This window comes from Neofelis nebulosa, chromosome 2 (genome assembly GCF_028018385.1).
Source record: "Neofelis nebulosa isolate mNeoNeb1 chromosome 2, mNeoNeb1.pri, whole genome shotgun sequence".
NCBI classification, from domain to species: domain Eukaryota; kingdom Metazoa; phylum Chordata; class Mammalia; order Carnivora; family Felidae; genus Neofelis; species Neofelis nebulosa.
Genome location: NC_080783.1, coordinates 139,166,119 through 139,179,043, shown reverse-complemented (window position 1 = coordinate 139,179,043; position 12,925 = coordinate 139,166,119). Strand labels below are relative to the sequence as shown.

At 34.8% G+C, this 12,925-nt stretch overlaps 1 protein-coding gene across 1 annotated transcript in view; it reads right to left on the bottom strand.

The window, feature by feature from the left end:
* DPYD (dihydropyrimidine dehydrogenase) overlaps positions 1–12,925 on the bottom strand; it is an 863,407-nt gene that overhangs the window by 353,347 nt on the left and 497,135 nt on the right. The window contains exon 14 of the mRNA XM_058695679.1: positions 1,167–1,331. Coding sequence (XP_058551662.1) covers positions 1,167–1,331 — 165 coding nt within the window. The remainder of the gene's footprint in view (positions 1–1,166; positions 1,332–12,925) is intronic.

Sequence of the window (12,925 nt, the reverse complement as noted above, 5' to 3'; positions counted from 1 at the left end):
TAATGTGAACATAGAGTATTTGCAACATCAATTTCAGAAAGTGAAAAATTCCTAAAGAACAGAATCTACAGATATCATATGGGTATTGATAGTTCCCTTTATATATGAAGGTTTGACTTGAGGATGATTAATTTTATTCTATGTGTGTATATTTTGTTTCAAGGTAAGAGAGCTTTGAGCCAATTAGAATACTCTAAAACAACAACAATTTAATGGATTAGGCAAGAGAATGAAATAGAAAGTCCCTTTATAAGATTTTCGAATTTATCAGTTTGTGGGAAAACATCCACAAATTTCATTAGATTTTAAAATATCTATCATTAGAGTACTTAAAACATTCCAATTCATCTTTGAATCTTTTCTACAACACAAAGACACACATTGTCCAAACCTCAACTTCCATTCATCACCAGCTCTGAGACAGAAAATGATGAGGGGCGGGGAGGCAGAAAATTGTGTGTGTGTGTGTGTGTGTGTGTGTGTGTGTGTGTGTGTTGTGTGTATGCATATGTGTATCAGAGTGAGAGAGGGGGAAAAAGAATAAATGAATTAAGAACAATTCTAACCATCTACTGAAGAGAAAATACTACCTATAGGTTAAAAAACTATTGGCGACACATAAAAATCCATAAAGAAATGAAATACATGTAATCTTTGTGCACAGTACTTTTAAAGAAAGGGCTTTATAAAAGATAGTGACTCATTTAGTATAAAGGTATTAAAATTATTTGGTAAATTATTTCCCACTGAAAAAACATAAATAAACTATATAAGAAGATATTCTGCTTCTGCCTCAGGTTTATATTTAAAATGATTTATAGCCTGCAATTTCTTCCTAAGGTCATCACCTTCATAAATACTAGCTACATACAGTGAAAACCAAGTCAATAAAATGAGGATTTCATTTCTCTTCCTCTGCTTATGTAGATACTTCTTCCATCTGCATGGCACCCATTTATAACAAAGCCTCACATTGTGTGGATTTTTATGAGTTCTTGAGCTTTTCTTTCTTTTTTATCTTTCTATGCATCAGCAAAGCAACTGGCAGATTCTTTAATAAAATATATTATACACATTAATATTTATAAGCCTATGAATTGGATGTTTAAATAAACATTCACCAACTTATGCCAATTCTTTTGTTTTAGACGTTAAATCACACTTACATTGTCTGGAAAGTCAGCTTTTAGTTCGGTGACACTTTGACACCAATATGCAGCCGTTTTTTCACTGATGAGCTCAATATTCAGGAAGGAGCTTTGTCCAGGGCCATACATGGGGCCAGAGGTAGTCCCCCGGATGATTCTAGGCGAAACATTTGTCACGATGTCCTGATAAAAGAGTAAAGATATTGGGTCTCCTTTTGACCAAGAAAAACTACAATCTTTATTCGATGCTCATTTCTATATGACAATATTTTACCAAGTCCTTTCTCACATTTTTAGAGAAGAATTTTAAAAATATATTTTAAATTACATGTGAATATAAACTACTTCCAAATGAAAGAGTAAACAAAGTATTTGTCAGCTTTATTTAAATTACTTTCTGTAATTGTAAGGTTAGCATCTTAAAAATATGTAAATTCATTTTATTGGTTTTGGGCATACATATTTTAATTTGTTTGCAATTAAATAATAAATAAAAACCTGATAAGTAAAATGTAAGAATATCGTTTCAGTAGTTAATCCAAATACCTTCAATGACATTTTAATTCCAATAAAAGCTAATGTTTTGTAAAGAAAAAAACCCACTATTTTTCTTAAAAAGCAATTCCAATGTAAATCAGCCAGGGAGTACATATTAGTACCATTGGCTCATCAAACTTTAACACATATTCTAACAAACTAACTGGGTCAACCTACCTATAGAATTCTAACTATAAATTCACATTCAATGAGAATTCAGTTCTTCCAAGACTGAAATGAGGATATCAATAACTTCCTGATAACTATAAACAGTAAACAGTCAAATTAACTTGCTTGTTAAGTGTAATTAGCAATGTACAACTGCTTCTAAAGCTGTATTAACAAAGAAGAGTAACATTCTTACATTACTAAAAACTAAAAAGAAACAAAGAAGAAAAATGTTTCTTTAGCCAACTTCCAATTAAAATTAATTTTGAGTAAAGGTCATTTAGTTAAGGATTTATCAGAATTAGTCATTTAAGTACCCCTCCTCACCATCTTGTCACTTTTAGTGAGATAACATGAACCCCCATTAGTATATAGCAATTAAGGTCAATTTACATATTTTAATTAAGAACCACCCCATATAAAACAATTAGCGTAATAGGCATACTAACTGGATTTCATAACATTTGGACGTTTTTCCAACTAGATAGACAGGAAACCTTAATTAGCATTAATTAGTGCTGATCTGCATATGTTTGATAAGGCATACCCTTGCCACAAAAGATTATTTATTCCTGAATCTGCCAAATGCTACAGTTGCAGAGGATAAAAGGACTTTTCTTCACATTGCATGTTAATTTCTGGTAATTTACATTCACTTTTACATTCGAATTAGTATATTATAAAATAAATGGTATAAATGTTACAATAAGCCTCCTTAAATATGTACATTTTTACTTATAGGAATCCTGCCAGTTAATGTTTTACTAATTAAGCCATTCCACTTCTATTGTAACTATGGGCAACACCACCAGCCTTACTTTGATTTGCCATTGTAAAACAGTGTTCCACAATCTTATAATGGGTAAAATGACAATTCAAGTCACTCCAGAATGCTCAGGTTTAATGGGTCAAATTTCTGTCTTGGCAAAGGCTTAAATGTATGCTGTACATCCCTGCAGGTGGCTTCTGTGCAGCTTACCCAGGTAGGTAACTCAAGTGCTGCCATGGTCTGAGAACACGATGCTAGGAATGTTTCTATCAAATAAGGCTTATTTTCTTCTATTTTTAAAAAAAATTTGTTTAAGGCTTATTTATTTTTGAGACAGAGAGAGACAGAGCATGAATGGGGGAGGGTCAGAGAGAGAGGGAGACACAGAATCCAAAGCAGGCTTCAGGCTCTGAGCTGTCAGCACAGAGCCCGACACAGGGCTCAAACTCACGGACCGCGAGATCATGACCCGAGCCGAAGTCAGCCGCTCAACCGACTGAGCCACCCAGGTGCCCCAGGCTAATTTTCTTCTATATCCCAACTTTCAAAAGCCATTCACTTTAAGCCTTGAAGTCTTCATTTCCTCTGCTCTACTCCCTAGTCTAAAAGCCTTTCACCTAGATAAATCCAATCTAGGCCACAGGTTTTGCCCTATATAAAACTTGGCCAAGGAAGTGAATACAGTCCTTACTCAGTTCACCAACTCATGTGCCCTGGCACTGAAGAGTCCCACAAATGAAGGGGCACCTATTTAAAGGACCACTTTATAATTTAGCAGCACCTTCTGCTTATTCAACAAAACTGATTAATGTTAGCAGCATCCCTCTTCCTATCCATTCTTCAGGTCTTAACTTAGACTTCAGTCCCTTTGAGAAACCTTTCCATGTCTCCAACATCATCAAGTCTTAATAAGCTGCTCTGACTTATGCCACCATAGCAATATATCCTTCCCCAATTGGCATTCTTAACATCCTGTAGTGTAACTGTCTATATTCTTGTCTGAACCTTCCACTAGAGTATAAGGATTGGAAAAGAAACTATCTCATTTGCTAACACATGTGCAGCTTCTAGCCTGGCCTTTAACAGGTGCTCAAATAATGTTTTTTGAAGAAGCCTAAAGCAAAACCCTAGGCACTAGAATAGGTCTTGTCCTGAGGCAGGGGAAGGATAGAGGATTTATTGCTGGCCTTATTCTGTTGCTGAACAGACATTATATTCAATTTTCAGGTACTGGTTTTTTGCTTTAGATCCTTTCCTACTAGTCTGTTACTCTAGAATTGGGGACTTTCCTTGCTTCCCCTGATACCTCAGCGACCCCTGAATACAGCTCCCTGTCCCCAACTACAGTTGGTAACACTGTGCTTGACACAGATTGCCCACCTCTCCCCATCTCAGCCTACAGCAGAGCCTCAGTGACAGGAAGCATATTTCAACTTCCTCACACTGTAGCTTTTAAGATCTCCCGGATTGTTGGCTCTAACTTCCTGGGTTTATCTGATCTCAAGGAACCAAATACAATGGTTTTATTCAGATACAATCTGACTCTAAGGCTTTCTGGGTCAGGTGGATGTGAATTCCTAAACTGGTCATTGGCTACCTAGAGGATTTCTTGGCTGATGAATGTATTACGATCTTAACCAACTATAGTTGCTTCTTGTGTCTGTGCCCTAGGCTGGGACCACATCTTCATAGTATGTTTAGGCTTTTTTTTTAATATCATAAAATAAAGAAGGCACAGCATAGAAGAATTGCACCTATACTGAGTAAGGAAAACTGCAATGGTCCAGTAATTCTAAGCCATATACTATTTTACAGTAACCTGCCTAATAACAATTAGGCCAACAACCCACAGTGGCCAAATGGCCAAATTAATAAGATTTAAATGGAGGACAGTCAGGGGTGTCTGGGTGGCTTAGTCAGCTAAGGGTCCGATTTTGGCTCAGGTCATGCTCTCATAGATTTGTGAGTTCAAGTCCAGTGTCTGACTCTGTGCTGACAGCTCAGAGCCCGGAGCCTGTTTCATTTTCTGTGTCTCCCTCTCTCTCTGCTCCTCCCCCACTCATGCTCTATCTCTCTATCACCCAAGAGTAAACATTAAAAAAAATTTTTTAATAAGAAAATAAATAGAGGACAGTCAAGCAAATGCTCCATTCTTAAAATGCCCCACTTCAGTGGTACCTTAAAACCTAAAATTCTGACATTAGAGATTTTTCTTTTGAATACTGTGAGTTAAATTTATTTTTAATGTTGGGGGTGTTTTATTTTTCTCTTTTATAATCTGGTATTAAACTCTAAATATACAATGGGAGAATTATCAATGATCTCCTTAACCAAGATCAAACAGTAAGTGCAAGCAAATCAGAGGGAAATTTTATCTACTTCATAATCAGGGTTGCTAATTCCTTTATGTTGATTTATAACAGGCAGTGTTTCTCTGAACAGGTTAGTGTTCTCTTTCTTTAACTCAAGCCAAGAAAAAAGATCCTTAACAACCGCCCAAATTGCATATGCCTAATGTGTAGAGCTTGTCAACTATCAGTGAGTCAACTCTTGCCATTGTAGCAATTTAAAAATTCAGTGTATTCCAAATTCAGTGAAAGTGCCGAGATTCCAAGATTCCAAGATTGTCACCTAGTGATAAATTGATAATAGAAGTTTTATTCTAGGTTTTCTTTCCCAAATTCATTCATATTTGCTATTATTACCTTATCAAAAAAAAAAAACCTTCTCTACTAACTTAAGACTTCTTGGAATTTTTAAGTGAAAGGTGAATGAAAACTTGGATACAACCAATTACCCTTGGTTATATGATTATAGAGTTAAAGCTTCAATAATTGGGAAATAACTTACTAAAGCTTTTGACCTGGGAATACTAGAATTTGAGCATGATTTCATAAGATAATATTTTGCTTTAATATTTAATAGCTAAATTATATTAGCATTGCTTAAGGGAATTAATATAACAAACATATTCAGAATATTTAGAACAAACAAGCTTATTCTCTATAACAAAGAAGAGGAATTACCATAGTTCTAGTCTTCAGTGCATTAACAATATACTGATTTTTTAAAATTGATGTTTATAGATAAGAAAATGTTAGGTGATATCTCTGCTTTGTGTGATATTGTAACTACCATTATATAATCGAATGTTAGTGACCCCTTAACATTTGAAGTGATGCTAGTGATTTTCAGCATTAGTAAAGAGATTTAAATGGTAAACAGGCTGATTATATTTGCTTGTTTAAGTTCATTTACTTGACCTCTCTTATCCTAAAGAAAAAAAAAAAACTATAGTGTTTCCATGGTTACCACTGGATCAAGATAGTCACGATGGCCTCAACGAACAGAAAAAGAAACTTTGCAGAGATGTCTTGTTAAGAGGCTAGGAAAAGAAACAGGGTCCAAAAACGTTGAATTAAAATGACAAATAAAATTTGCAGAATGAACCAGAGCTACTCTACCACAACAGATTAATTTAGAAATCTGTTGAGTGAAAAGAGCAAGCTGTGGAAAAATATATAGAATATGATACCTAAAACAAAACAAAACAAAAAACATAACATACTGTTTAGTGAAACACACTTATGTGACCAAATGTAAGTATAAGAAAATAATTAAAATAATTCAGAGGAGTGGTTACCTCTTACAATAGGTAGATGCTGGGGGAGAAATTGGGGATGGTGGAGCAACGATGACTTTCTAAAAGTATTAGTGATATAGAATTTTAAAGAAGTTTCACTCTTGAACTGCAGAAACACATGGTAAAATGAGAAATCTGTTTTATGCGTTTTGTGGTATCATAGTGCATATTGTTATACACTATAGGTAAAGTTTCATTGGTTTACCTGAAAACCTGTGATCTAAATCTTAGGGGTAAGTCATTCCTTTCTTAATTTCCAAAATTCTGCCATAAACTGGCTCTTCATGTCAAACAAATCTTTTAATTAGTTTTAAAAGCTAGAATTTTAAAAATTAAATGCACTGCATGACAAATTGTCTTCTAAAATATATCACTTTCTGTATGAGTGGGCTTTATCTATACATTATTCCATAAAAGAGGAGAATCACTTTGCAAATAAATCTAACAACAAATATCCTGTTATGTAATATGGTTCTATCATTATAAATCTGGCATACTGCTTCCCTGGGAATAGCAAAAAAGTAAAATAAAATTCAACAGTGGCCCAGTTTCCAGTGCAACTCCACTATTATGAAAGAAGTACCTAACATTTTATTTTCTTCATGAGCTAAGTATATTAATATTTGATCACTCCTCAAAATAAATGTTATAATGGTCAGAATAATCTGTACGTGGTTGTTTTGGAGGGGTGGAATGGGTAGGATGAAAATTAGTTCTTAATACATCAATTTTCCATCCTAGTGTCTTATATAAAGATAGCGCTCAAAAACCTGAAATTGTGACCAAATTTACCCATTTGTCATCAGGAACTTTGAATCGGTCTACCCACATGGAAAACACAGTGAACAAGAATAACAGTGTTATCTACAAACACAAGATAAATTATCCGAGAATTTGTCTACTGCTGCCCAGCTCTAGTGAGCATTAGAGATGAGACTAGAATTCAGGCACATTTAGGTGATATGAATAATATTAGTGACCACTTAACATTTGATGCAGGTGATACTAATCAGCACTAATTTTAGTTGCAAGAAAAACAAATCAATTTAAACAAGTTAGACTTTTTTAAGAAGTAGGGATGTGGCATTTACTTTAAGGAAAAGGGAAAAAAATCCCGTAACAGGAAGGAAGGAAGGAAATTCATTTTGAAATGTTTCTCTGTCTCTTCTCTCTGCTTCTATTTGCATAGATCTTCATCCTTCCCTCTTTCTGTGGAGGGCTTCCTCTGTTACAGTTCATATGATAGAACCATAGGCCCCTGACAAGTTCCAAATTATAAGGTATAGGTAGAGTCATATTCAAATATTGTAATCTCTCAAGTCCATGATTCATATATATGGTCATATAAACAAAAATGGAGTAATTGAGAGCTAAGCAAGTAATTTTAAAGGAGTCTTAAAGAATCTACTACACAGGACTGGTCTCTGCAAGGTTCACCTTAGAAGGCTTACAAGAAAATATCATATGGACACTAATGAAGTATAATTATTAATTAGGAAAGTGGATGTAAAACAGACAAAATTATTATCATGTAATGAAATGAAAATTTCCATAGTCTTGAATAAACCATAACAATCCATTTCCTATTCCTGTAGCCCCAAACCTTGCAAGATCAAAGTTGCAAGAACTCTTTAAAATCCTCTCATGTTTTAGGTTGCATCGAGAATTCTGTGACTCCAATGTGTTGGTGTGCTGAAGACAGTCAACACAGACAGCCTGGGGTACACTCAATCTCAGTCTTGCAGCTGGACTGAATTGATGCAATGGATAGTCTATTAAGAAGGGTAAGACAGTACAAGTAAAAGGAAAAACAAACAACACATTGTGTTCTAGAATGAACAGGGAAACAATTTACAACCTGATTAGGCTAAAGGAGGGGAACAAGGAATAGAAACTGAATATTCTGAATGTCTACTATGTGTCAGGGAAGGAATTTTATTCACACACTCTCTAGTGCTCACTTTGGATCAAACATCCCTGACCTCTTAGATAGTGTCAAACGTCTAAAGGATTTGGTATCTCACACTGTCCAAGTATGGAGATTAATTTTTTGAATTTTATTTATGTCATACTAGTAAAATGTTCAATCACAGACTCGTGTAGCCTTTTGTCTTTCCTCTTGCCCTTTTTCAAAGAGCTTATAACTTTGTAAATAGGACACCAAAAAGTAATTTGTTTTGCTCTTTGACTTTCTCATCTGTCAAACTGGCTTCACTACATGCTTTGCTATATGACAGAGAGGTTGCAGGATTTTAAGTGAAATATTATAGCACATGTCCGATGTGGTGTTTGATTAAATACATATTTATTCGTTCATCAACATGAGCTTTAGAAACAGTCAAAACAGAAGAGTTCAGGCACCTGGCCTTAACTAGTACATGGGCTGAAGTTGAGAAAGCAACAGGAAATGAGGATGTGAAGATTGTAGAGTTGGGTCAGATTACAGAGTCCTGAATGACTGTTTTAAGGAGTTCAAACTTTTTTCTGCAGGCTTTGAGAATCCATTGTGTTCTGTCTCCTATTCAAGTTATTAATACCAATAGCTCACAGCAGCTGTGCATTCACAGAGATAAGTTTTACAAGGAACAGATGAAGAGCTTTTTCAGAGCTGATATCAGATGGATTAGAACGTGATTAATCAACAGACAGACTGATTAAATTATTGGGTTCACTGTTCAGATAAGAGGTTTTGGATACACTCTGCCAAACTGTAATTAACTTAGAAATTTCTGCTGGCCTGCTTATAAGATGATCATGTGATATGCTTTGAAGAAATCTTTTAAGGCCCAGAACAGCAGCTGTGAAGGTGTAAGCATGAGTCAGTTTTAATAATTATTAATCATCTCCAAGTATTAAAGCAGAATTTTCATTGAAAATGATAAATATTTTTTAAGAAACTTCACTTTTTATAAAACTGGTATATAAATCCTCTGGTTTTACTCTAGAAGCTACTGTAAACGAATAGCCATCATTTAAGGCAGGAAGCATCTAAAGAATTAGTTTTCCATTTCTGTAGTAAGGTTAACAAGATGCACAACTGAACTGGTGTCAAAATAAAATTTCTCAGGGATCAAAAATGACGACAAAGCAGAGATTCCTAAGGACAAACTACCTGTAGGGTGGTGTCTTCTCTCAAGGTTCTGCTGGTCCCTGATGGCCTACAGCCTGATTTCTAATGGCTCAGACATACCTTAGAGAGAGAAAAAGTCAGGGCTTAACCATAAGAAAGGACAAACAAAAAGCAATGCTCTCAATTTGTGAACTAGGAAACACCCAGAGGGCAATGGTGGTGTAAATGTCCATTTTAGCCTTAATTATAGATGAAAAAGAAAATAAATCTCCCTTAGGATTGCACACTTGTGTGGACTGCAAAACTTCAAGTTGAAAATTTGGTTTAAAGGTGACCCCTAGTCATGGTGTCCACAGGTAACTAGGAGACGCAGTCTCCAACTCTGTCTGGAGGGATTTTTTACACCAGGTATCAAAAAATTCCCATAAATAAATTTCCATGGAAAGTGAACTCCTAACAGAATAATTCTGCTAAACAAATGAGAAAAAAAATATTGGAAGTGAGAGTCAGGAGGCAGAAAAAGCTACAAAACCAGACTTACAAGGGAATACAGATAACTGAGATTATCAGATTTAGAATCAAATGTTTATTATGTTTGAAAAATAAAAGAGGGATGTATAATCAAAGAATAAGAAACTCAAAACTTATCACAGAAACTTAAAATATAAGCAAAAGAAGGAATATCTAGAAATTTAAATTTAAGGAATAAAAGAAGGAATATCTAGAAAATTAAATTTAAATGTATATATATACACACACACACACACACACACACACACACACACACACACAAATATAACAAATTGGGAAAACAGAATTTTAAGAGTTTGGGGTAAACAAGAGATTAGACATAGCTGAAGAGAATTAGTCAAGTTGATACATGGGAAGACTACCTGAAAGGCAGCAAAGTCAAATGGGATGCAAAACATGATGCAGAGTTGAGAGGCATAGAAAATGAGTAAGAATGAAAGGAGAAATCTAAGTGGGGCTCCCAAGAATATAATGGGGAGTCTTGAGAGAGGCATCAGTTCAATAGAGATTGTTAAAGATTCAAAAGAATCAATGAGGGACAGCAGTCTTCAAATTCAGGGACAATAACAAACTCAAGGAAAGTTTTTATTTATTTTTTAACTGCCACCTTGTAGTAAATAAAACACCAAAAAACAAAGAGAAGATTTAAAAAGCAGCCAGAGAAAAAAGAAGACTCTCTACAAAGGAAAAGCAGATTGACAGTGAACTTCCTGGCAGTGCCAATGGAAGTCAGAAGAGAGTAAAATATTTTCTATAAAGAAGGAATGTTAACTGAGAAGTGCATAATTTCAAAATTATAACTCAAGGATAAGGGTGAAATAATGACATTTTGAACAAAAGAAACGATGAGCAAATGGCATACAACAGAGAAAACGAATGGGCTAATGCTAATTGGACTGGGATAGATGTGAAAAACAAAGTATTGAACAATAACAAGAATAAAGCAAGTTGCATAAAAATGTAAACTCTATGATTATATTAAATGAAATAGAGAAACAGGCAAAACTAAACAGCATACTGTTCAGACATACATATGTGGTAAAACATATACAAAAGGAAGAAAATGATAATTATAAAATCTACGTCATTCCCTCTAGAGGGAAGACAAAGGGATATATCTGAGTAGGCAACACAGAGTCAAAGGTATCGGAATATCTTCTGTTTCTCTTTCAGTGTGAAATGTGAAAAAAAGGTATTCATTTTATTATTTCTTAAAATGCATATCTAAATTATATACATTCTTTTATATGCATGCTATATTTCCTAGTGAAAATTAAAAAAAAAATGGGATGTACACCTGAAGATGGTATTATTATAGAAGCAGCTAGCTAATAAGACTTTAAGATTGGCAAGGTCTTTCTCAGCATTACCACCTGTGTCTATATATGGCCCTGAACAATGTCTTAGAAGGAGTATTCCTTCTGGTCATTCCTCTAACAAAATGATGAGATTGTATGACATGATCCCTTATACCACTTTTGGCCGATACTCCTTAGGACAGTAAAAAGTTATTTATCTATAAAACATACAAATTGGAAATATTTCAGATTGGGCGTGTTGCTATCTGAAACCTTTTTTGGCCTAGGACACAAATTTATGATTTAGGGGTAATCGTGAACTCATTAAAAATCACTTCAGGTAACAATACACAAGCTTTGGCTATCTTAGGTAATCCTCCCCACCAGTATCCTACTGACAAATGGGAAAATGCAGTATGAGGGAGGAAAAGAAAGTTTATTTGTGACAAGATCTGCAAAAACATTGTTAACAAAAAAATCATTCATTTGAGCAAATACACAAAGTCAAACTCCTCTAAATGTAAGTTCAGCAGCCATGAGATTTAACACTTGAAATAATAAAATTTTAAGTCTGCTTTCTCATAATTCTAGCACCCTTACCCAATAGCATTCTTTCATATATTAGGCCATAAAGATGCTTGTATTATAATTACAAAACACCATTTAAAGAATGTATTATGTCCTATAGCACTTAGCCTTGACAAACAATTACTGGATATCACATTCAACTGAATAAAAAAAGCAATCTTTATTACAGGTTAAAATTAGCTTTGGAACAATAAATGCTTTCAAAGCTATTGTAAACTCCAAACTGCTTCCCACCAGTCTCTTTAGAGGAAATGCAAACAAGTAAACTGAAGGACATTTGAAAAACTTCCTTTCTGTGTCCTCTGAAGTTTTGTCAAGTTTTTTTTTCTTTTTAGTTTCATAGGGATAATCATGTTATACCTAAAAGATGATCAGTATGGCTTCACAGGGAAGGATTTTACACGTTAGACTCAAAACAAAACAAAACGAATAACCAAACAAAGAAACTCTGAGAATTCTGGGCTTTATAATGTGTTATTCATAACAGGACTTTATTTTAATTATTAGGACCACTTTTTAGGTTTTATGATAGAAAAGAAAATTAAATGGCAAGGTCTATTCATTGATGCAGTTCAGAGGTATGCTACCCCCAAATAAGGCATCTTGGTGCACTACAGATCTTCAACTGAAGGAATTTTAAAAAGGTGGCAGAAGGAAAGTCACTCTGACCTCACACCTCTGGCCCTAATTCTCTGGCACAGGTCTTAAAACTCCCATGTGAAAGATCCCCTCTCTGTATCAGGAGGAGGGAAGACATTCTTAATCACCAGAGACCTGGAGTTTAGGGCCAAGAAATCCATACAGACAGCCCTTGTTAAACTCATCCTTATCTTCCTAGTTAACTTCTTTACCACTTGCTACCCCTAACCCAAACCCCTCTGTCCTGTCACTTCTTCACAAACGTTATTATTTCTTTGTCTAAAAGGTATAACAGCTTCCTGCTCTGGTCACTTTGGCTCTTCACTCTCTCTGGAAGACTTCCATGTACATGTAAAAATTCAATATAATGTGTATGCTTTTCTCCTGTTAATCTGTCTTTGTCAGTTTAATTTTCAGACCCAGCCGGGATCTGAAGAGGGTTGAGAAACACTTTTTCCACCCCTGTAATTACATTTGTCAGTTGGTTCAAACCCAGTCTTCAGAGATAATGTACTCTCTTATCTCCTCATCCTT